The sequence below is a fragment of the Bipolaris sorokiniana genome, assembly GCF_000338995.1.
Source record: "Bipolaris sorokiniana ND90Pr unplaced genomic scaffold COCSAscaffold_8, whole genome shotgun sequence".
Classification (NCBI taxonomy): Eukaryota; Fungi; Ascomycota; class Dothideomycetes; order Pleosporales; family Pleosporaceae; genus Bipolaris; species Bipolaris sorokiniana.
This window is the reverse complement of record NW_006911902.1, coordinates 916,264-939,196: the sequence shown is the minus strand read 5'-3', so window position 1 is coordinate 939,196 and position 22,933 is coordinate 916,264. Positions and strand designations below refer to the sequence as shown.

At 52.6% G+C, this 22,933-nt stretch overlaps 9 protein-coding genes and 1 non-coding gene across 10 annotated transcripts; 6 read left to right on the top strand and 4 right to left on the bottom strand.

The window, feature by feature from the left end:
• The first annotated feature begins 261 nt into the window (after window positions 1–261).
• On the top strand, window positions 262–347 carry COCSADRAFT_t53. Its single transcript has one exon. It is a non-coding gene; the product is annotated as a tRNA-Val (tRNA).
• Window positions 348–1,079: 732 nt separating this feature from the next.
• Window positions 1,080–1,871, bottom strand: COCSADRAFT_330815 (uncharacterized protein). The gene has a single exon (XM_007702555.1). The coding sequence runs from the start codon at window positions 1,723–1,725 to the stop codon at window positions 1,327–1,329; it is 399 nt and encodes a 132-aa protein (XP_007700745.1). The 5' UTR covers window positions 1,726–1,871; the 3' UTR covers window positions 1,080–1,326.
• A 359-nt stretch (window positions 1,872–2,230) lies between these two features.
• COCSADRAFT_330817 (uncharacterized protein) lies at window positions 2,231–3,729 on the top strand. The gene has a single exon (XM_007702554.1). The coding sequence runs from the start codon at window positions 2,361–2,363 to the stop codon at window positions 3,558–3,560; it is 1,200 nt and encodes a 399-aa protein (XP_007700744.1). The 5' UTR covers window positions 2,231–2,360; the 3' UTR covers window positions 3,561–3,729.
• Window positions 3,730–4,531: 802 nt separating this feature from the next.
• COCSADRAFT_90949 (uncharacterized protein) lies at window positions 4,532–6,635 on the bottom strand (the record flags this gene model as incomplete). Its single annotated transcript, XM_007702553.1, has 2 exons — window positions 4,532–6,304; window positions 6,351–6,635. The coding sequence occupies 2 exons, from the start codon at window positions 6,633–6,635 to the stop codon at window positions 4,532–4,534; spliced, it is 2,058 nt and encodes a 685-aa protein (XP_007700743.1).
• Window positions 6,636–7,368: 733 nt separating this feature from the next.
• On the top strand, window positions 7,369–9,279 carry COCSADRAFT_330843 (uncharacterized protein). The gene has a single exon (XM_007702552.1). It carries the CDS (start codon window positions 7,663–7,665, stop codon window positions 9,163–9,165), a length of 1,503 nt encoding a protein of 500 aa, XP_007700742.1. The 5' UTR covers window positions 7,369–7,662; the 3' UTR covers window positions 9,166–9,279.
• Window positions 9,280–9,378: 99 nt separating this feature from the next.
• COCSADRAFT_171962 (uncharacterized protein) lies at window positions 9,379–10,527 on the bottom strand (the record flags this gene model as incomplete). Its single annotated transcript, XM_007702551.1, has 2 exons — window positions 9,379–9,627; window positions 9,694–10,527. The coding sequence occupies 2 exons, from the start codon at window positions 10,525–10,527 to the stop codon at window positions 9,379–9,381; spliced, it is 1,083 nt and encodes a 360-aa protein (XP_007700741.1).
• A 588-nt stretch (window positions 10,528–11,115) lies between these two features.
• COCSADRAFT_330879 (uncharacterized protein) lies at window positions 11,116–13,484 on the top strand. The gene is made up of 6 exons (XM_007702550.1): window positions 11,116–11,448; window positions 11,544–11,730; window positions 11,814–12,084; window positions 12,199–12,273; window positions 12,435–12,863; window positions 12,951–13,484. The coding sequence occupies exons 1-6, from the start codon at window positions 11,211–11,213 to the stop codon at window positions 13,284–13,286; spliced, it is 1,536 nt and encodes a 511-aa protein (XP_007700740.1). The 5' UTR covers window positions 11,116–11,210; the 3' UTR covers window positions 13,287–13,484.
• Window positions 13,485–13,647: 163 nt separating this feature from the next.
• Window positions 13,648–16,579, bottom strand: COCSADRAFT_90802 (uncharacterized protein; the record flags this gene model as incomplete). The annotated part of the gene is made up of 3 exons (XM_007702549.1): window positions 13,648–13,686; window positions 13,752–15,990; window positions 16,044–16,579. 3 exons carry the CDS (start codon window positions 16,577–16,579, stop codon window positions 13,648–13,650), a joined length of 2,814 nt encoding a protein of 937 aa, XP_007700739.1.
• An 852-nt stretch (window positions 16,580–17,431) lies between these two features.
• Window positions 17,432–18,142, top strand: COCSADRAFT_37475 (uncharacterized protein). The gene has a single exon (XM_007702243.1). It carries the CDS (start codon window positions 17,470–17,472, stop codon window positions 17,884–17,886), a length of 417 nt encoding a protein of 138 aa, XP_007700433.1. The 5' UTR covers window positions 17,432–17,469; the 3' UTR covers window positions 17,887–18,142.
• A 159-nt stretch (window positions 18,143–18,301) lies between these two features.
• Window positions 18,302–21,753, top strand: COCSADRAFT_91616 (uncharacterized protein; the record flags this gene model as incomplete). The annotated part of the gene is made up of 6 exons (XM_007702548.1): window positions 18,302–18,357; window positions 18,476–18,581; window positions 18,642–18,697; window positions 18,816–19,165; window positions 20,689–20,693; window positions 21,334–21,753. 6 exons carry the CDS (start codon window positions 18,302–18,304, stop codon window positions 21,751–21,753), a joined length of 993 nt encoding a protein of 330 aa, XP_007700738.1.
• Window positions 21,754–22,933: the final 1,180 nt, after the last annotated feature.

The window sequence follows — 22,933 nt, the reverse complement described above, 5'->3', positions numbered from 1 at the left end:
CGCCCGACGGCATTGAATTGCATCTCCTTACTGTACGTGACCTGAGCGTGGCTGTCATTCGATATTGTGGCGTCAACACTGAGTCGCATTTGCAATTGAGGCATGGGGTGATTTTCTGAATATCTGCACCATATGAATAGAGATATAAACTGTACTACTTTGCTAGGACAAGTGTGGGCGATGCCCACGCTCGTTGCATAACGTCAGGGAATTTTCTCAACGACTTATTGTTTTTAATATCCAAGATTTTCAACAAAACAGGGCTCGGTGGTGTAGTTGGTTATCACGTCAGTCTAACAACCTGTTAGGCACACTGAAGGTCCCGAGTTCAAACCTCGGCTGAGTCAAAGCCGGAGCTTGTATGAGCTTCAATATCTTTTTTGCTAGTTTGGGATCATCTCTATGTTGGTGGTGGTGGTCGTAGCTGAAAAAAGTTTTTTTTGCAGATCTAGGCGCTTTGGACATAGCGCGTTGCCAGCTTCTAGTGCACAACCTCTCTCGTAAGGACATGGGTTTGTCCCGCTCAACCGTAATAAATTCCATACATGTGTGTACGATTTCTAAATGGGATTCTGACGCTTGCTTAAAGTAAGGTTCAGCCCCAATAGTATTGCGAATAAGACCGATTGGCAAGCAATTTTCTTTTTTCAAAGGTTAAATTCCAGTAGACATTTGACGTATGCCTATGACGTAGTTCCCTGACTCGATAACGAAGAATTTGACGTAAACTACTGTTGACGAACAAATTAACGTCCTACACATGTAACAACACCGTGTAGTACAAGTAGACATACATACATAGTAGATATTCGGAAGAGATTCGGTGTGATGAAACCAAGCATTGCTATTGTACCGAAGGCATGTGCTTAAGCATTGTCACCCAATCGTATAAATTATTCTAATAATAGCATTAAGGCTTGTCAGAAATCTCAGACATATCAAGGCTTCCTAACATGGGACAGCAATACGTGCACAGAGAGATTGCACTCTCTACGGGCAATTGGCTTTATGATGGCAAGACGATAAACCGGCAACAAGATATACAGAACGCATGAATGGACCACAAAGCATTGACCCGGTTAATTAAAATCTGTTGACCGGGTTCGCTGGGGTATATCCAGACTTAGTAGAGAGACCACTTCTTCGAGGCAATAAGAGAATACAAGAAAGTACACTTGAAGTCATGTAGATCAGTACCCAATAGTTAGTATGCAACTAATATGCCATGTATAGAACCATCACAGGGTAATATGAAAGAAGATCTCATGTATCAGCCGGTAATGATATTTTTAGCGTTTGCTCTACCATATTGTAGCCCCGTCGCTCTCACCATTCCAGGCTCAAGGTATCGGCCCAGCTGCCCTTCTTCTCAATCTTGAACGCACTCTCTATATTTCCAGATCCGAGATCTGCTCTGTAGAGATGCGCAAAACACCCTCGCCCGACCTCCTCCCATTTCAACTCTGCCGCCTTATCCGAATGGACTTGACCATCGCCATCAGTCCCTGCGGCCAGCACTTCATACCGGATCTTCAGAAGCCATAATTCTGAAACGTCACCAAAGAATTTATCAGCGGTACCGGGCACTTGCTCGGAGGTGGAGAGATGGATGTAGCCATCGGTGCGGTCGAGGTCCGAGAGCGGGAGACGGGTAGGGAGCGGTGAAGGCGGGGCGCTTGGAAGAATCTTGTACAAGAAGGTCGGTAGGGGCTCGGGCGCTGGCATGTTTGCTGACGGTCCGCGTGATGTGGCAGAGGCAGCCTTTGTGCTCACCGGCAGCGTCGAGTGTGCAAAGCTTGGCTGACGATGGACGTCACAAGAGAAGCCAGATTCATCGCGTCCAGAAGACGGATGCCTGTGTTTTGCTTGTGATTGGCGGGGCGAGATTACGTGAGGGACGCGAAGGTCCACCCCAACCACGGGTAGAAGATGGCTTTTGAGCGCCACAATTCTGACCCTGAACAGGACCGGGCAGCCGACAACATGGACAAGTCGTTTCTTTTTCCACACAGCCAGCACGTCGACGGTAACGTTCAAAGTGGAGAAAGCTGCCCGACGCCTGGTCGTCCCTGTTGCGTCACTCGGACCACACCCACCTGAGTTGCAAGGCGACCCGACGATTGGACCACGCGACAAAGATATATTCGAAGGAACGAGTCAACACCATCTCCTATCCAGGGCAGAGCATTCCTCCAGAGCCAACCAATCCAGCGACAGGAGTCGCATTACCGTCGCTGCTGTCGAGGCTCGTGTTTGCTTCTATGCTCTTGCGCTAGTTGTTAGGTTGGGTACTGCGCAACTGCTAAGCATGCTCGTGCCGGCGAGTGCATATATCTCCTCCATCCACCCCTCAACACAGCATGACAGCTATACAGCTTACAAGAGATGAGATGCGTCACCTCTCTGAAGAGCTAGGAGATGTTTCGACTCGATGCTGTGTGCGGAGGACCACTGATGCACCTACTCCATCACACGTCACATTTGAATACCTCAACAAAGGCGCTGCCAATATCATCTTCAAAATCCAGAGTTGGACTCCGAATAGTTCTGCGACGACATTCTCCTTTATCGATGTTTTGCGCGATGGCCAATTATCTTTCAGAGCTACGACCATGGACTATGAATATCTCATGCGCCACGTTCTCCGAGTCCCCAGAGGTGGCCAGAAACATTTGTCGTCCATGGAAATTATTTACGGATACGAGCGTGTGATCCGGCCCTTATTCTTGCCAGGCAGATACAAAACCCTTGGTCAAGCCACAGTATCACGAAATGGTGCGGACACCCCTCTTACAATGCAACTCAACCGAGACCTCACCAAGCATCTTATGGACCACGAAGCTGTGCTCCTACTACCAGAAGTAATGAATCACCTCTACACTATAGGTGGAAAAGGCACATTTACCAACATCACATCACGAAACTGCTGGGGCATTCTCCTTCCCAACATGTCACCTACCCCTGGACAGTCAATAACGCTCGAGATCAAACCCAAGTGGCTAGCGCAATCACCAAATGCGCCTTCAGGAGCTATCCGTTGCCGGACTTGCGCGATGCAGGTCTCTGTGCCTAAGAATAGAGAAAGCTACATTTGCCCGCTCCAGGTGCTGCATGGGGACTCGAAAGCCCTTCGTCCCTGGGCACATGCAACAGTTAAACGCCACTTTGGCAGCAAATCACCGTCTCAGACTGTGGTTTCAGCTATGGTTGAAGGTATCGTGGCCTACCTTACGGTTGGAGACGGCGTCGACCTACTGCGACATCTATTTCAATTGCAAAGTACACTTGACCCGCTGGGTGTTCTCTGTCGACCGCAGCATGGATCAGAACTGTTTGACCATAATCTCCGGCTAGCAATGACTCTAAGGGACTGTTCGCTCTTCATCAAGATCTCCTACAACACCAGCAGCATGACGGGAATCGAGTCGAAGCTCGGTGATCTTGACTTTAAATCAGCTGAGAAGATTGTCGATTGGATGGACAAGGAAAAACAGCTCTTGAAAGAAGGAGCCTATTTCGCATCCACGGGTCCCCAATGTTGGATCCAAAATGGCCGATGAGTCTCGACGCCCGGATTGGCCGGGCACTCAGTGTGGGCCAGCACTCATATTGACGTACCGGAACCGAATTTGACCTTAACTACGCCATGGGTTATCCAACGCAAAGCATGATTACAAGAGCACTCTTTGATATTACTAAATCAGCATCGATGGCTGCCAAATGGCGGCCCATCATGAAGCGAGCATCTGTAACGAACACCGCGATGAAGAGAACATTGCACAACACTCATCCATATCGGACACCATCCACGACGCTATTGAGCATCTCAATGTATTCTTTCGATCATAGCTATGCGACTACGCACACAGAACAAACCAAAGAGTATCTAACAAGCAGCTTATTCATCGAAGCAAGAGCACGACGAAGAGCTGGTGTCCAAGCAGAAGAACCCAGCGCAATGAAATGAGGAAGAGAAGAATAGAGAGGAAGAATAATGGGTGTTGTATACCAGTGAAGGAAAAGGGGAAGGGAGATAGACAGAGAAAGAGAGAGAGCAACGTTTCGAAGCGCAACCATGAATTATACCACGCATAATTGTTGTACAGTAATACATTATTAGAATTAAACCTTTTTTTAACCTGAACTCTCCGACACCTACTCCACATAATTGCTCAAAGCACACAATCCACCACATCACCGCCACGAGAGATATCGCACATTCCTTTTGCCCTGAGCAAATTCTTCATTTGAAGAAAGAAAGTAGATACCATGATAAAAAAAATTCCGCTATTGGGGTATTAATCCTACGCGCCAATTCCATCTCTAGAACCCCCCCTTGAAGAGAAAAAAAAAAGAAAAAGAAAAAAGTGAGAAGAAAATAAAGCCTCGTCAAAACCCATCCATCCATCCATACATCCATAGTCGCTAAAAGATACCGAAATCCATACCAGAAAACCCGAAAAGAAAAAGAAGAAGAAGAAAGAAAAAGCGCCGTGGCTAAACGCAACAAAAAAGACATCAGTCCCATCAATCATCCTCCAACACACGCCTGATCCCCAACAAAACAATGCACCCTAACCGTCCCATCCTCACTCCCACTAACCACACACTCATCACTCAACCCCACACACGTAATGGGCCCCGTATGCCCCGTAAGCGTCCTCTCATGCTTCCCCGTTCTGGGGTCCCAAATCTTGATCGTCTTATCCTCGGCCCCACTAACCAGACGCAGAGAATCCGCAGCAAGCGACCAGATACCTTCTACATGACCGAAAAACCGATGCACGCAGCGGCCAGAAGGGACGTGCCAGAGGCGAATGGTGCCGTCGAGGGAGCCGGTGAGCATGTATGAGGGAGGAGCAGGGCGGGTAGGGTCGTCTGGGAAGAAGAGTGAATCGTCGGCGGGTGTTTGGGATGAAGAAGAGGTGTTGGAGGAGGATGAGGCGAGGGGCAGGGGAAGGGAGTGCGGCATGTCGGAGGAGAGGGAGGCGGTGTCCGAGCTGTCGTTGTTTGCATTTGCGATGAAGTCGTTTTCGTCGATTTCAAAAGCGGGGGGTAAGGGGAGGACTTGCTGGACTTGGCCGACGTGGCCTTCGTAGGTGCGGATGCAGCGGTGCGTGTCGAGGTCCCAGAGTTTGACGGTCATGTCGTCCGAGGCGGAGAGGAGGGTACGTGAGGGAAGGTCGATTTTGACTGAGTTGACCCAGTCGGTGTGGCCGACGAGCGTGGTACGTTTCATTTGAGTGAAGTCGTGCACTACGATTGTGTTGTCCGAGGATCCGGATGCTAGGAGCTTGCCGGCCATGTGGAGGCCGATGACGCCCTGGCTGTGAGCGTTTAGGGTTTTGATTAGTGCACCTGTCCGCCAATTCCATATCTTGATGGTGTTGTCCAGACTTCCAGTGATGAGTTTGCTGTCTTCAAACTGCAGACACCGGATGCCTTGAGAGTGACCAGTAAGTGTGCGTATCACCTGGCCAGTCTTGACATCCCACACCTTGACAGTTGCGTCATAGGAGCCAGTGATGAGAACTTCGTCGTCAAATTGTAAGCACATGACGCCATTAGTGTGTCCTTTTAGTATGCGTGTTGAGTAACGACCGTATTTCCAGTTGCTGCCAACCTTATAGCGGTCCTTGTAAATGTCCTTCCACGGACGTTTCTTGGGGTGGTCGAAAGAGGATGTAAGTTGATCTTGGCCTGGCGCAACGTTGAGACATTGTCGTTTGCTCGAAGCTTCTGGAGATGATGAATCGTCTGGTACAGACCGCTTGACGGCTGTAGGGGAGCCAGGAACATCGGAAAGTTGGTGAGAAAGCGATGTGGGAGGGACAAAGGAATCGGGCTGAGGCGTAATATTGGGCGACCATTCGTTCAGTCCTCGGCCTGAAGCCCGAAGTTGTATGCGCCTCTTTTCTTGCCGCAAACGTCGTTGGTCTAGCAGTGGAAGCCCCCAACCGCACTTCGTGCACTTTCTGTCAATGTGCTGTTCGCACATCCTATGCCAGACAACGTCATCGTCAGCCAGTTGTCTCCACCTTCGGTTGACTTGGGCTGCTTTGCATAGTGAGGTTGTGTCAAGATAGCACAGAATCTTAAAGCCCAGTTCGGTGGGGAGGGCGCCGAGAAAGTCAATCTTGATAAGGTTGCGGACTGAGGAAGAGATGAAGGAGAGTTGTGGGAAGCAACACTGGGCGAGGATGCCTTGAAGCATGAGGTTGCGGTGTCGAGAAGGGGCAGCAGAAAAAAGCGACCATACGTTGGCGATGCTCTGCTGATCGCCTTGAGATTCTCTGCCGAGTTCCTATCCAAGTTAGCAAGCGGTTTGGCAACGACAAGAGGGCACTCACATCCTGCAGTTGTTCCATGGAGGGCTCATCTGCCTGGCGTCGGCAGAGCAGGTCTGGTCTGTGGCGGTAGCAAAACTTTGTGTTTGCAGTGGGCGGGCGCTCGTCTTGTCTGCCGCCATTGGCACCCAACGGGTTGTATTGGTGTGGAATGTGCTGTGCAAGATATGGCGTGATCATCTTTTCAATCTTCTTGGACTTGTTTGCCTGGGTCTCTTCGGAGTCTTCGGCGTTGGCGTGCAAGTGCCTGGTCCGCTCTGAGAGGCCTTCGTGGTCGTGGCCGTGCATTAAAGCGGCGTGAGGGAGGGCGGAGAGCTTTGCGGAGAAGTCGTCAGGAGAATGGGTTGGGTTTCGCCATGAGAGGCGTCTCTGCTTAGGACTTGTAGTCGAGGATTGTAGCGGAGTATGTTCGGCGACCGTCTCAACGGTATGGGTGGCATTGGGCGCCATGGTTGCGTGCTTGAGAGACCAAAGGCTTTAAACAGCTACAGCAAGTATCGGCTGCCGGGCTGCACTGTTGCTTCCCCTAGTGTTTGGACAAGGGCACTGGCCCTCTAGGATGCGCAATTCATACGTCGTGCAGGGAATGCAGCGGGCTGTCGAGATTCTGGGGTAATATCGCGTGCGAGCTAAGGTGGAGGTTCGAGAGGACTCGGATGGATGCTGCCAGAGAGAGAGGCTCTGCGCGCACAAAATGCGGCGGATATGTGGCGGCAAGAACAGGGGATTCGTGTCGAAGTAAAAAGTAGTTTGAGAAAAGATAGTTTCGGCCAGCTGCGAAGGGGTGTAGTACTAGGCGGGCGTGGGGGTTGATTGAAGGCGTCGTCGAGGAGAGCAGCGGCGAAGCGACCATGGCGCAATGGCGCAATGTCAGTTGTGGATAACATCTTCGAAGCACGCAATTCCACTTGGCCACCCGGGCCAGAAAGCATGATTAGCACATGCCGGGGGGCCGGGCGGGTGCAGATACCCAGGTCCGAAGGTCGCGCAGACTGTCTTCTCTACTCTGCGACGACGCTTCACCATGCTGCTTGTGGGTTCTGTCGTCGCCGTCACGTCAGCCTTAGGGTGGGCGGGCTATGCGGGCCTTGTATGCATCTCTCCGCAATTGGACCCTGGTTGAGCGTGCCTTGTACTACTAGCCCGAGCGTACGACCGTCATCCATCCATCCATCCATCTTCGCCTCCATCTCTCCTCGGATGCCTCCCAGCCTGGTCATAATGTTTGGCGACAAAAAGCATCGCCGTGACCTTGTATTTGCTGTAGCCTGAAGACTGCCAGAAATGCCCTGCGCTTTCGCTTGATGACATCGCCATGGCTTCTCCCCAATCGCCCGCGTCTCCAACTAGCAGCGCCGCGTCGAGAGCATCCTTGGACCACGACAACAACCACTCCCTCACTCTCGAGCATCTTGTAACCCATTTTGTTGCTGCTAAGCGCGCACTAAATACTCAGACCGTTCTATGGCGTGCCACCGACATTGTCAGCACCGCACGCGAGCTGCTCGAGGAGAATGCCGTCCTCGCCGCTAAGAACACTTCGATCCGTAATATTGTAGAGCAGCAGGTCGATGCACTCGAAGCTGTGCGCCGCGGTATTGACGTAGTAGAGGCCGAAGTGCAGACTGAGTTCAAGCAGATACTGCATCATGTCGACACATCCTTTGCTGGCCTCAACTCTACCCTTGCCGTCTTGCGCGAGACTCCCATCGAAGCCGTCCTGCAGCCTCATGGGACCCCTCAGAAGCACCTCTACGACTTTATCGACAGCGCCACTGTCTCCAACCTCGAGAGCACCTTGCGCGCCTGCATAGACCGGTACAACGAGGCCCATGCGACGCTCGATGAGAGCTGCGATGCCTTTGATACCTCACTCGATAATCTCTACTCGTCCATCGACAATGTTCCCATGACGCCTGCCACCGTATCGACCCCGAGCCCAATACCGAGCCTATATCACAATCTTGAAGGACACGCCAAAGAGGCTGCTCAGGCCTTCCAGTCCCTGGTTCAGCACTATGATCTGTGCATTACGGCCTTGCGACACACCGAGGGTGGATCTGCTGCTGCCACACAAGCCACAGGCGATGCGCCGGTACACTCTGCCGACGACGGAGCAGCGCCTCCCGAGCCCATGAGTGAAGAAGAACGGCGCGACATGCTCAATGTCTTACAAAAGGACGCCCGCCAAGTCGACGATGTTGTGGCTGAGATCCAAGAGAGAGGTTCGGAAATGACGTTCCTGCTCAGCCAGATTGAGAACCATGTCAACCACCTCCGCAGCGAGGCGTCGGCTCTATCAAGCATACTGCAAATGATATCGCATATTACAAATGAGGTCAAACGGCACATTGCCACCTCACGCGCTTTCCACGTCTCGTGGCTTCAAGACACTCGTCCCAACCTGCTCAACGGCATCGACGAATGGGAGAACCAACGGGAATTCTATGAACGGTTTGACCTGGCGTATGCCGAGCTCCTAGTCGAGATATCATCGCGACGGAGGCGGCATGAAAAGGCCAAGCGCAAGGCTGAAGAGGCGCAAAAAGAGCTGGATAAGCTGCGTTTGGAAGACGAGCGCGCAAGAGAACAGTTTACCCTGGCCCAAGGTGATTTTCTGCCCCTCGATATATGGCCAGGGCTGAGAGATCCGCCAAGGCAGTACGAAGTCAGAGTCGTCCCTGTTGCTGTGGAAACCCAGGACAACAACGTGCAGGGAGTGGATGAGTGGGGTGAGGGCGGTGGGATTCAGAGTATCCCGCAGCTGGGTAGAAACGTCGTCGAGAGGGCGCTGATGAGGGTCAAGAGACGGATGTGAAGATGCGAAGTTTTATGCATTGCAACCCCAAGCATGCGGCGGCACAGATATCAGAACGTGCTAGTTATAGTCGCACAGAAATGCAAACCCCGTTAACATTCACGCCCTTTTCATAACACCATACCGTACCAACCGCCGTCTTGTTCGCTAAACAAGAAAAGAAAAGAAAAGAAAAGATAGCAGCAACACCATCCACTTTTCCATGGCTCTGACTCAACTAGCTCCAGCATGGTCGGGCTTGCGGCCGTGGACAAAATAGAATCTAATGTACATATGTACGTCTTTTCTCCTAACGTCGGATACGGTACGGGCAATCATGACACGGCACTCCTCTTCGGTCCAGCCGGCTACTTTGCCCAAGAGGCCCAACGTATAGGGCTCTACGCCTATAGACATGTGCTCACGCTGATAGCGGCCAATTTCCTTCATGCGTGCGTCTCTGGGCCAGGGGCCGAGTGGGATCTAGTTTGAAGTGTGTTAGCATCATGGGCAGTGGGAAGCGACCAAAAGAAAAAGCATACAACTTACCTTGACAATCTTCTCGTGAACATCAACAAATCCCGCGTCTAGCATGTGCTGCTTGATGCCTATGCCTGCACGAATATCTCTCCCCCACTTAGCAGCGGCGTCATGACATAATGTCTGCCACTGCAAAAAATCCTTGGCCATGTCCATGGTGCCATCGTCGCAATCGGCCTGCGCCAGCGGCTCCTGGAATTCGACCCAGCCACCCGGTTTAGTGTGGGTAAACGTCTGGCGCACGAACTTGTCCCAGTCCGAGATGCTGCCAGACATGTTACGGCAGTGGATGTAGTCAAAGGCCTCTGCGGGGCTGTAGACCCACTCGGACTCTGCATCGTCAATGTAGAACTTGACGTTTGGAGGGACCCATGTAGGTTGGATGGGACTGAGGTCGGTCCCGATTACTTCGGCGCCAGGGAACTCGTCGGCAAAGTCAATGGCCCAGATGCCGGTTCCAGTGCCAACATCGAGTATGCGCTGGGGAGAGGGTGAAATGGGTGCGTCGTAGAGCTTGCCTTGGAGGATGAGCAGGAAAATGTGGTGCTGTAGGTCGAGGCGGTCTTGCTCTTGCTCGTCGTTGGGCAGGATGTAGGCGCCCGAACGGTATCCATGATAGCGGCGGCCATTTGAGTATTCGTAGTTGAGGATAGTCGAGGCGAGCGATGTGGAGGCGGAGGACTCGCCGTCAAATGCAGAGTCATCGTCGCTGTTGGCGGCCGTGTCTACATCGAGGTGGAGGACTGGCTGGAGGTTGCCGGCATTCGCCTGTGGTTGTGATGATGATGTTGCTGGTGGGGATGCCTGTTGCGGCCCGCTCGCGCTGGTGGGGGCAGCCGACATGTCGTGTATCCTCAGACCAGGTTGTGGTGTGATGTGCTGGACGACAGAACTCAATTCCACCCAAGTCATGGACAACGAGCGGCCTTATACGATCAACTAGACGCAGCGCGCCTAGGCCACAGCCAGTGGATCCGTCGTGCCATCCACCCGCATTGGGATCCAACCACAGCCATGTTGCTGCTCACAATGGGTGGGAGGCGTGCATTGGCGTCTCGTGGCATCCAGGGCCATTGTTCGCTGCCACTTCCTGTCCGACCCACCGCCCACTAATAACTACTTGCTCCACCCCAACGCCGCTGCATCTTAGCTTTTAGCCTGCTTAAGATCCGTCTTACGATGCGGGGCGGTTGCCCACCCACCGATTGTCTGTATTACTTTGTCCCTTCTTGTCTCACGCCACGGGGCGGTTGCCCGCCGATTATCTGTATTATCTGTCCTTTCTCGTCTTCCTCCTGCCAGAGTGAGCTTCCATCCGTCAGCTCACCCGTCTGAAAATGGACCCCATCCACCCACCATGCATGCGTGCCGTGTATCCACTTGCCTGCTCTGCACGGCCGCAGCCCCGTAGCACAGTGTTCACTGCATAGTCAAAAAGATCCCAATATCCTCTCCTCTGCCCGTTCGTTCCTGTCCCGACACATGCTTCAACCTGGTTGTCTCTTGACCCTAGCAGCCAGCCTACCATGACATCCCAGACCAACACGGACACCGCGCGAGTGCTTCCTTCGGTACCGCTCCTTTGCTTTGCCGCGTACTTTGCCTATCTAATTGCACGTGCCTTTTATCGCCTCTATCTCCATCCGCTAGCCAAGTTTCCGGGGCCTAAGATCGCGGCTGTCACGAGCTTCTACGAGGGCTACTACGAGATAGTTCTCAAAGGACAATACTCGAAGCAGATATCCAAACTCCATGACCAATACGGTACGCTGCAATTTGGCCACCAACACTCGGCCTCCCCGCATGGACTTGCTACATGCGACTGTTGTTGGTTCGCTTGACTAACCCGAGCCTGGAAGGTCCCATTATTCGAGTAACACCTGACGAGCTGCATATCCGAGACTCGCGATTCTTCGACCAACTCTACCCCAAAAACGTCCATCTCGACAAGGAGGGATGGGATAAGCGATTTGGCGTCGCCGACGGTGTGCTCGCCACGGTAAATGCCGAAGCACATAAGCGACGACGTGCCGCATTGGCCCCCATGTATGTCGTACATATGTTCCTTGCTGGATAATATGACCTGAGTCTATCACTGAAGAGAACTTTCAACTAATACTTCTTTGTAGGTTCTCACGTCGTTCCATTCTCGACTTTGTCCACATCATCTACCGCCATGTCGACACGCTTGCTCATCGCATGCAAGAGTTTGAGGAGCGTGCAGAGCCGCTCAATCTCACCCATGCCTTTCCCGCTCTGACTGGCGACATCATCATGGACTACTTTTTCGGCTTCAACTACAACCACCTCAAGAATCCTGAATTCGAGTCTTTCCACGACGCCTTTACCAAGATTGCCGGCATGGGCCATCTCGCTACCCAATTCCCCATGATTCTTCCTGTATGTCTCTATGTTTAGTTTACTCGCAATATCCATGTGGCAATCCCTTGTGGACCCCGGTCCCACTCATTGGCGACACGACATGGTATACACTAACCAGGGCCCTTTACACAGATCATGGACGCCATCCCTGACTACATCACCGGGTGGCTGCAGCCCGCCGCAAAACCCATCCTAAAATTCCAGCAGGTACGCGGCACACACACACACACATCCTTGTATCCCCCCATCCTCCCAGCCCCTCGGAGACCCCCCTCCCCCCTTTCCCCAATTCTCCGCTCCAGCAAACCCAGTCCATGCCCTTACATATCCCCACACGTACTAACCACTAACCCCCCCGGGGTATACAGGACCACCGCGCCCTAATCGCCCGCACCCTCCGCGGTGAAGACCTCAAATCCAACGACGCCAAAAAAACCATATTCCAAGAAATCCTCGACTCCAAACTACCCCCTCAAGATAAATCTCACAGGCGGCTCGCAGAAGAAGCCCAAGTCATTCTCGGCGGCGGCGTTGAAACAACTGCTTTTTCCCTTGCTGTAGCTACCTTCCACATCATCAACACACCGCATATATACGAGCGCCTCCACGCGGACCTCGTGGCCGCGTTCCCCAATAAGAATGACCTGGACCTGGGAGTGCTGGAGAAAATGCCGTATTTGAAAGCGGTAGTTATGGAAGCGATACGACTATCCTACGGTCTCTCAGCAAGGAACCCGCGAACCCACAAGACACCCTTGCATTACGGCGATTGGGTTATACCCGCGAATACTTGTATTGTACGTCCTTGCTTCCCTCCCCTTTTCCTAGTTCACATGATGGGGGATTCTAGGGGGTTTTTTTCCGCTACTAATGAGGAGAAATAGTCAATGACGATATCCGATTCCTCTCACGACCCCGCCATCTTCCCCAACTCGACCGCCTTCATTCCCGAGCGCTGGCTCGGCGATTCACGCACGCCCGACGGACTTCCCTTGGATCGCTTCATGGTGAGTTTCGGGCGTGGCACCAGGGCTTGTCTGGGTGTTACGCTGGCGTGGACGGAAATGTATCTCGTGCTCGGTATGATGTTTCGGCGGTACAAGTACGAGTTGTTTGAGAGTAGCGTGGCAGATGTCGAGGTTGGACATGATTTTTTTATTCCGATTACGAGTCTGGAGAGTAAAGGGTTGAGGGTTTTTGTTAAGAGTGTGGAGGATTGAGAGGGGGGGGGAATGGATGAGTAGTTTGTTTAGATTGTGCTGGAAATGCAACAGTCGATTACATCGTCAAGTAGCAAGTTGCAACTAGATTGTGGACCGAAAGAAAAACGGAGGGTTTGGATGTGATTTTTTTGTTTTACAACAAGTCTTACACTTGAGTTCACACTCCATGGCTAAAGAACCTTTTACCAAGTGCTCTAAATGCACTTAGCCTACATACTTACGTTTGTCCGGCTCACCTGACTTATCGTGACTATACCTATAGTAGGTCGACTGTCTGCTCCATATCCTACGTGGAGATGAAGCCTCTAAGATGCTGCTCCCCATTACACTATTTTCGAAGCTCGCCTGCATGATCTCATCACATCGTCCACAGAGTGTTAATCTGCTTTCTCCTCACCTAAAAAACTCTGTTAGCAAAAAACCGGCCATCTCCACGTATATACAAAAGAAAAAATTACTCACCAAAGGCGCAACGAACAAGACACCAACAAACAATCCCACAACAGTCAACAACATGGAGATCTTGTTGAACCCCTTGCCGAGCACATCAAACGCAAAACTAGGTGCAACCCTTGTTCCAAAGATGTCATGGCCATATGCAAAGACCAGACTAGTACTTTCAAGTCCGCTTTCGCTCGTGATAATCTCCTTGATACCAATCACCTCGTACTTGTGGGTAAGGTGCCACTTGGGATCAAAGTTGATAAGAGGCGCGTACTTGACTAGACCCTCGGATTGCTCTTGTGCGGTAGGGTCGCGGCCAATGGGTCGACGAGGATCGATGACAGAGCGAGGAATACCGATGATGGAGTTGATGGAGGGGACGGTGATGAGAAGTTCGCGGCTGGTGATGCCCTGCTTGGTTTGTGTCACAGCCATGTGCGAGATTTCTACTGGCACCTGGTAGCTTTGGGATATGACATAGGGTCGTATAGCATCGCCGGCTGCATCCGAGGGCTGTACTGTCGACGAGTTGGAGGAGGCGCCAAGTGGACCTCTGTCATCGGGGAGCGGGGACTCGTAAAGGTCAGAGACAACCAGCTGATAGCCACGTGAAGCCGAATCCGAACCCGCGTCAATGGTCAGCGCATATGTAAACCAATTCTCCGAAATGGTGGCCGGAATGGGCCGAGAAGTGTCAACGTCATTATGCGATACGGTGTGCAACAATTGTCCCGAGGCAGAGTCGAGCAAATAAACGGATGCAGATCGTTTCGAGTCGAAGACTGTCGTGACCAAAACTAGGTTGGGGTTAAGGTACTTGTACAGCACTCTTCGGTCGCCGAGCACCTTGCCAATGGAGGCAACGGGATCTTTGACAGGCCGAGCGACATAGTTGACAATCCGCTCCTCCCCGGCAGGACGGAAGCTCCACGCTGGTTCCGAACTTGGCTGATTCTGTAGATAGCCTCTCAGTGTTCCATCTGCAAACGTGAATGCTACAAGGGCTTGCCCCTCAGAGACCAACGGAGTTTCAAGCTTGACATTGGCGGGCGAAACAAGGCTACCTGTAGTAGAGTTGATGACCAATGACTTCTCGGATACAGCATCCTTGACTTGGACATAGCCGCTATGGGCCTTGAGGCGAGGATGTTGAAACTCATTGGTAGGTGCGAGTTTGCCAAGATCAACATTCCACATAATCTTGCCTCGTGAGCCAACGTCAAGTGCAGCAAGACGTCCTGTATCAGTGGCAACAACGACGAGTTTGTGGAACCCAAACGTGTCTTGCTGGATTTCGCCGATTGTCGTCTCTTTTGTCTGCCCAATGACGCTACCAAGGAGTCGCTGGGGTATTCCCTGCACCCAAGCTGGAAAATGCTTCAAGTCTTGAATGTGTCTTTGCACACGGTGCATGTAAGCCGAGACGAGGTTACGATGACTTTCGTCTGCAAGTGCTTGCGCTAGGGCCTCTTGTTCAGGAAGGCCAGCCCATACTGCAGATACAGTCCGTGCGAGAAACTCTGGTCTTGTCCAAGCCAAGTCGTCATTTCGGAGAAGAGCCCACTGCCCGTTAGAATAAAGGACCGATGATCTGATAGCGCTTGCAGTGGCATCTCGCACGACAACCTCGGATTGCGCATGAACAGGGTAGGCGCCGGCAAGTGCGGGCGAGCTCTTGACGCTCCAGCGGCCCAAGAGGTCGTTTGAGACGGATGAAAAGACCATCATTTCCTCTTCTGTAATCCTTGTAAAGTATACGTTTGCGTCCGAAGTGCTCGTGGAAAAGGTTCCCTTTGTCTTGAGCTCTGGCAGGGTGTAGGCCTTGGAGACGGTGTTCTTCTTTAGGTCGACGTGGAACACCTCGGCCAAGTGACCGACAGCGGTTTGGTACTCGACGAGGAAGTGGGCACGAGAGTTGACGTGGCTAGGAGCGTGAAGTACAATGCTCTCTACGGCGACATTTTCTGGGGTCGGGAAGCTGGACACGGCCTTTGTGCCTATGATATTCACCTTTAGCACCTTGTTCGCCTTGTCGGTCCACACCAGCAGCGGGGCAGCTGTGTTGGCTCCTGCAAACAGGATACGGTCACGCGAGGATATTTCGGCGTCGGAGTTTAGTGTGTACTGGTCGAGTTTCTTTCCTGTTATGGGGCTCAGCGAGGTGATGCGCAGCTTAGAGGCACCAAGCACAGGCGTGTGGAGGGCGATGTAGTAGATTGTGATTGGCGAGGTCGAGAGCTGAAATGGCGTGTCTCCGCTGTCATTGAGTAAGTTGATGTCTTTTTGGCAGAAAATGATGGCATTGCCCACCTTGTATCCTCGTGCGTCCACTTGGGCTGTCCAGTCTTTCCATCAAGCCTCTTGACACTGAGACTGGCGTCGGCGGCCAACAGGACGAGGGCGTCTTTTGCTGCATCAATTGACATACCGTCCTCCTGCTCGAGTATCTCCAGATCTTCAATGCGGGCGGCGGGAGTGCTAGTCTCCCACACAAGGCGGCCATCGGAGGCACTCCACGCGACGACGCGCTGGCCGAGGGCGCTGATGACGGTGTCTTGCTCGTTGCCGGCACGCAGATGGGCGACGTCGCCAGCAGCTGCGGGGAGAGGATGGCGCCATACTAGAGCACCGTCCTTTGGATTGATTGCGGCGACGGTGTTATTGTCGGACAGCGAATAGAGCAGAGAGGCCTTTGAGCCAGGGTAGGGCTTTTGAAAGAAGGTGGCATCATGCTTGGGGAGGCCTAGCAGGGCATAGTGGAAGTCAATGTGATGGGCTTCGTCCTCGAAGACAGCCGCGGCCGGAGCGAGGCATGCTGCGAGGGCGAGGGCAGCATGGAGACGCATTGTATGGTGGGGTAACAGCGCAGCTGGTCGAGGTTGGGACCGCTGCGGTCAGCGTACGGGTACGATGGGCATCACGTGATCAGTGCGAACGCACGTGCACAGGGGACTGCTCCGGACGCATTCATTCATTCAATCATTCACGGGTAGTCAGTCAATCGATCAGTCAGTCAGTCAGTCAGTCAGTCAATCAGTCAGTCAGCGGCAGGTAGCCCCTGGGGGTATTTGTCGTGCAGGTGCCCGTGCTGGTGCTGGCGCTGGCGCTGGTCATGGTAGCAGCCAAAGTCAATTTGGAGGCTTTGGAGGGACCACAGGGTGGAATGGCCTTGGGCGATTGTGGACTGTAGTGCGAGTGGTGTAAGTAGTCGGCGGGCGTCTGGCATTGCATCTGGGTTGGGCCTTGTCGGCTTCGACGCTAGAAGCGCATCTACGGCGTCAGGTCGATTGTTCCGGCGGCACCACGCGAGCTCCACTGCTATGGCTTCGGAGTCGAAGTCCGTGTTGGCACCAGGGGCCGGCACCGCCTTGGGTTCGCAGCCTCGCCAACCATGATTGCTTTGCTTGTGGACGTGGACGTGGATGTGTATTGGACAGGTCCATGTGTGTGTATGTATATATATATATATATACAAGCATGTATCTACACATGTTCTCCAAGCATACATGGCCAAACATACGCACATACAGACATAACAACCTAGCCGTTGCAACGGGCGCCGGCGTGTCAAGCCGTCATGGCAGACCGGGGGGCCATGGGGGGGCATCTTGGGTGCTGAGTGTGGTCAATGGGGCAGCGAGTCAACTGCCCACGACACTACCGTCAATCAGGGCGCCTGTGTCCCGCCAGGCCGGGTCGGTTTCGCGGCTGGCTACTTGACGGCCACAGCTTTATCATGGTGATGGGATTGCTTTTGTCGTGCCCATTCCCCCTCGCCGCTTCACTCATCACCACCCTTGATCCCCTCGCACCAACCCCCAACCCCGCAGCACCCAACCTCACCTCGCCCGGCCCCTTGTTTCTATTCTGGCTGTTCCGCGGCCTGGACGCTGGACGGGCTGCACCCCAGAGCCGAGCACACGGCAGCCTCGCTGGCAACCGACGCCGCCACGCACCACGTTATCCGCCATATCTTCTACTAAGCCCTAGCCAGCCTGCTGCGTCTGAGTCCGCTTCTGCTGCATCCATGTCCCCTTGGTCCCTCCTTCCCAATCATCCTCGCTGTTCCCCAATTGCCGCCGCTGCTCCGTCCTGCCTGTCCTGCTTTCTGTTGCTATCCTTATCCTGTCCGCTTCCTCCGTCCTGCACGTGACTTGCAGAGACACAAAAAAATCTCTGTCCTCCCCCATCCTGGCCCAGCCTCGCGCATTGCCCATGTGAGTTACACAAACTTTCCGGACCACCTGCATGCCGTCCAGTCGCCTCAATGGCCTGTTGACGCGAGTATTCGAGGCTGCTTTTGTCTGATTGGACGCCACCTGGGTTTAGCAATACATGCGCTGACAAGTGTGGTTGGCTCCCAGCCTAGTACAACGCGCACCGCCCCGACTCAGATCGCTGATACACGCCTACGCCGTGTCTGAGCAACGCGGCGCCTTTGACAAGCTCCTCCATCTGTGCCACACCACAACCCGCGCAGCACACCGCCACACAAAGTAACAAAGCTTGCCTCTCGCCGCTAAATCTCTTCTCCAACCTCGCGACAATCCCTCCAGCTCCTCTGAAGCATGTCGCAACGCGAATACCACATAGTCGTCCTGGGCTCCGGTAAGCTAGCGAAAACGTGATCAGCAACCAGAACTTTACTGACGGCGGTGGCGCTCCAGGTGGAGTCGGAAAAAGCTGCCTAACAGGTACGTTCTTGCCTCAACTCTACTCACTCAACCCTGCCTGCCTGCTAGATATGCTGACTTCTCTTGCCCTACAGCGCAGTTTGTGCAAAACGTGTGGATAGAGAGCTATGATCCCACCATCGAGGACTCTTACCGAAAGGTCCTCGAAGTAGACGTGGGTACACGAGACTCCTACTAGCCAGTTTTTTTTACTGACCCACTCCCCCTCCCCCAGGGCCGTCATGTCATTCTCGAGATCTTGGACACTGCCGGCACAGAGCAGTTTAGTAAGTGATTACATATATAGCCCCACCGCACGTGGACCCAAGACTAACACGATAACAGCTGCCATGAGGTAGAGTTTCCTACTACCCCTACTAGGTAAACATCAAAACTTACACCGATGCAGAGAACTGTACATGAAAACTGGCCAAGGATTCCTTTTGGTTTTCAGCATCACATCAGAGTCTTCCTTTTGGGAGCTCGCCGAGTTGCGTGAGCAGATACGACGGATCAAGGAAGACAGCAACGTACCCATGGTTCTCATTGGCAATAAGTCAGACCTAGAAGACGACCGTGCAGTGCCGCGTCCACGAGCATTTGCCATATCGCGTGAATGGAACGTTCCTTATTTCGAAACCAGTGCGCGAAGGAGAGCCAATGTCGACGAAGCCTTTGTCGACCTCTGCAGGCAAATCATCCGCAAAGACCAGAACGAACGAAACCGCATGGCCCCACCGGATTCCCCGAGGCCTGGCGGTCCCAGGAGCAGAACCCACACGGGACGGCCAAAGCGCAAGGCTCACCGGCCCCATTGTACCATTCTTTAAAGCTACGATACCCAGTTGGCGGAAGCATGCACGAGCGACAGCGGGCTTGCTGGACCAGGCGCTGCCACGATTCCTTTCCTACCCTTCCTTCAGACTTTCTTGTATACACTTTTTTTTGGTACCATAGAGGCTTTAGACAAACTGCTCGCAGTAGCAATTAATCTCATCCATCGATTCCATGGATCCCCCGTGTGGCGTGACGGAGATGAATCGACGGATGTGGGTGATGTGATATGTATGGGACATGAGAGCAGTAGTAGCCGAGGTCGTCGGCTCAGGCTCCAACAGCAAAGTTTGGGTTTGAATCCGGGGCTTGTGGGTTTGGAGTAAAGTAGCAGAGTGTCACGAGGCCATGTCGATCGGTGCAGTGATTGGGGGTATTTGAGCCAGTTTTGCAGTTGGATGAATCAATAGCGATGCTGTCCGAGCGTGCATGCGCCCCGCACCCGGAACTGTCCTTTGGCCGAGATGATAGACTGGATACGGCAAGGACAACGGAGTTTATCTGAGCCAGTCGGTTGAGAGGGGATGTTCATCAGGTGGCAGGAAGACGACATGCGAAGCCAAGGTATATGGCAGCATGATCCCAGGAGTAGTGTCAATTTGCAGTATCAAGATGGGATTGCCAACACATTGCCGCAAATTTGCAATCGAGATAAAGCGGGGATTATTGATCAAAGACTTTGGAAGAATCAACTGTAATGGACACGACCGAGGCCCATTGAACCCAAAAGGAGCAAAGAGGGTACAACTTGAAGCTCTGGATGAGCAAGCAGGTGTTGAAGCCCAAGGTTCAACAGAGGGATCTGGCGAGTGCGTATGCAAGAAGCGTATTGTGGACAGACACCCTTTACACAGAGGTAAGCTCTTGTGACGAAGATGAAACAGAGTGCCCATCGCCCGCCACTGAGGTCTGCCCAACCAAGTGCGGGACTACCGGAGAAGACGAAGCACGGTCTAGCCCAAGGCTGATGAGGGGGCGACGTGGTGCAGCAGGAAATGTAGAGGATAAAATCTTGGTCGAGTAGGTAAAAGGGGCAAGCAAGAGGCTGCTAGCCCCCATGGCGTTAGCAGGATGCACAAGTGGCCTCTACTATGGCGCAAACATGGCAAACTACAAGTGCTTCCCCCGCTTCACGAAGATGCCAGGTCACGCTGGGATAGGATGGAAGCTAGTGGCGTCAATCACGCATGATTTGCACGATGTAACAAAGCTTGGCCGGGTGGGATTGCGGATGAAGACGCGTTGTATATCCCGCAGACTGGTCAGACTCTGTATGTATGCAAGTATGTAAGCCGAAGAAAACGTAAAGCCGATCTCGATTAGGTCCGCAGATGACGTCGTTGGATCTGAGGGTCCTAGGTTGGTCCCTTGTGGGTGCATTCGTTGCTTGTTTCAGAGAGTGTTTTCACATGCAAACAGCAAAGAGCATGCTACGTGTGTGAGTAAAGGACGCGTCGGCGTCGGTGTCGGTAGGCTACAGCGCCCGTGTCGGTCGGAAAGCGACGCCTTCTCAAGGGAGAGAGCGCCCTGCATACCAACACCTACACCACGTACACCCACGGTAGCCGCATGCATCCAGGAGGAAATTGGCGAGCTGTGGGCCCGCGTGACAGGCAAGAAGAGGTGTAGGTGGCCTCTTTGCGGTTTGCGGCTTGCGGCTTGTGGCAGGCGATTGCGTGCTCGTTTGCGTTGCAGCGCAGCTGGCAGTGTTTGATGCAGATGCAAAGGAAGCCGCGGCTGAATGCAGTGACGTCAGTAGAGGGGCAGCAGCGGGGCGCCGACCAGGTACGCAGCAAATGCGCTAGCACCCACCCCAAAACCCCCATGACGCGATTCGCATCAGATTCGACGATCTACAGTGGTATCTCACCAAATAAGCACCCCTCGTGTGCTTTGCCATTTGCTCCCTTTGGGCTGTTTGCAGCCAGTGGGCCTCGCCCCCCACTCGTGCACTGGCATGGTCTGGCCCTTCAGCTTCCACCGACGCTAGCCTCCCTCCCGCCTTCCCTCGCCCACAATGCGCTTGCCCAGTGACGTAGTCTGGCCCCCCAAACCCAAACAAACATACGTCACTGCCTTGTTGCGCCCACTAGCCTCTTGCTATCACCTACTGCTTCTTTGACTTAAATACCACCCTTACCCACCCTCCATCTGCCTCTCATCACACTACAATCAACCTTTCAACTCTTACATCTACTTCCTTCCACTCAAACCAAACCCTTACAACCAACCTTTCAACCAAAATGTCTGCTCCCAACGCCAACACTCCCAACGAGGGCATCGTCGGCCAGGCCGTCAACTCTGTCAAGAACGCCGCCAACTACGTCTCTGAGAGCATCCAGGGCAGCACTGCTGAGGCCAACAAGGAGGCCAACAAGCAGCAGGCCAAGGGCAACGTTCCCGGACAGGATAGCTTGACCGACCGTGCCTCTGGTGCATTCAACGCCGCCGGCGACAAGCTCAACCAGGAGAAGCACGATGGCGCTGCCGAGGCCAACAAGCGATCCATCTAAGGTGTTTTGCTAGCTCGACATTTCACTTCGGTACGCTTTGCTACTATGGCGACTACTCTATACCATGGACCTACGCTAATATCCAGTGCAGATCAGAACGATACCACTATGGGTCAAGCGATGAGCACTGCGTCTCTCGCTACTTTCACGATAATAGCATGACTTAATCGACACGAGATACCAATAAACTTCTGTCATCAATATTTCTGCTTGCCTCTTACATGTGCTTTGTGATTGTTTGAATTTGTGAATGGTGTTTACTTGTTTGTGTTTTCCAATCTGATTTCCTAGTTGGGCATGATTATGCAAGCTGGTTCTTTTGTAAGTACATCTGCAGATGTTAGATTACATGAGTTTATGATTAGACAAGCTATTTGCTCTTGACACTCTTCTCACTAACAGTTGAATAGATTACACTCAAGCCTGTTTGGATAAGACTGCATCGCCTCTATGGGTGCGAACATCTTGCAGTCCTTGCGCTAAGTAGCACTAAGTTTTGTCTCTTGACCAATCACATTGCTCGACGCCGAACTACACCTCACCTCACCCAACGAACCCTTTGAAGTATCTCTCGTCTTTTTCACACCCTTCTCTCAACTTTTCCTATTTGTCACACTTCTAGAATCTACACGGGTAAAAACAATCTCCGGATACAACAAACTCGAAGCAAACATTGCGCAGATTAGAAGCATTCCCATGTCCGACATTGCCGATTCCAGAGGTGGACGATTCCAACGTTACAAATCTTCTACCAATAATTACTTGAGCATTACTGGACCCTGGTACATGGACAGAATGGCATGCTGGGCATATCATCGGAGAATCAAAACAACAAGACAAGCATTTGAGCCCGTTTACGTACCTGAAAAGTCGAATCCTTCAAACCATCAGCTTGGCGCAAAAGGGTGAATTGTATTGACTTCCTCGACTATTCTCACATTACCGACTAAGGGAATTATACCGAACAATGAGAAACTTCGACAAAGAACCTCGCCCTCTCTACCCCCCTCCCCTTTCGTACAAGAAGTCAATCCATTTTCCAGAAACACCAGAGAATGTGGCGCTGAACCGTACGTTGCGCTGGAGTTTTATGCTCTTTTGATGCAATAAGATTACACGCAGTGAAGCAAGACTTGGCCGATGAGCGCCGAATTGCTAGTCCTTTGAATTTAATTTATTT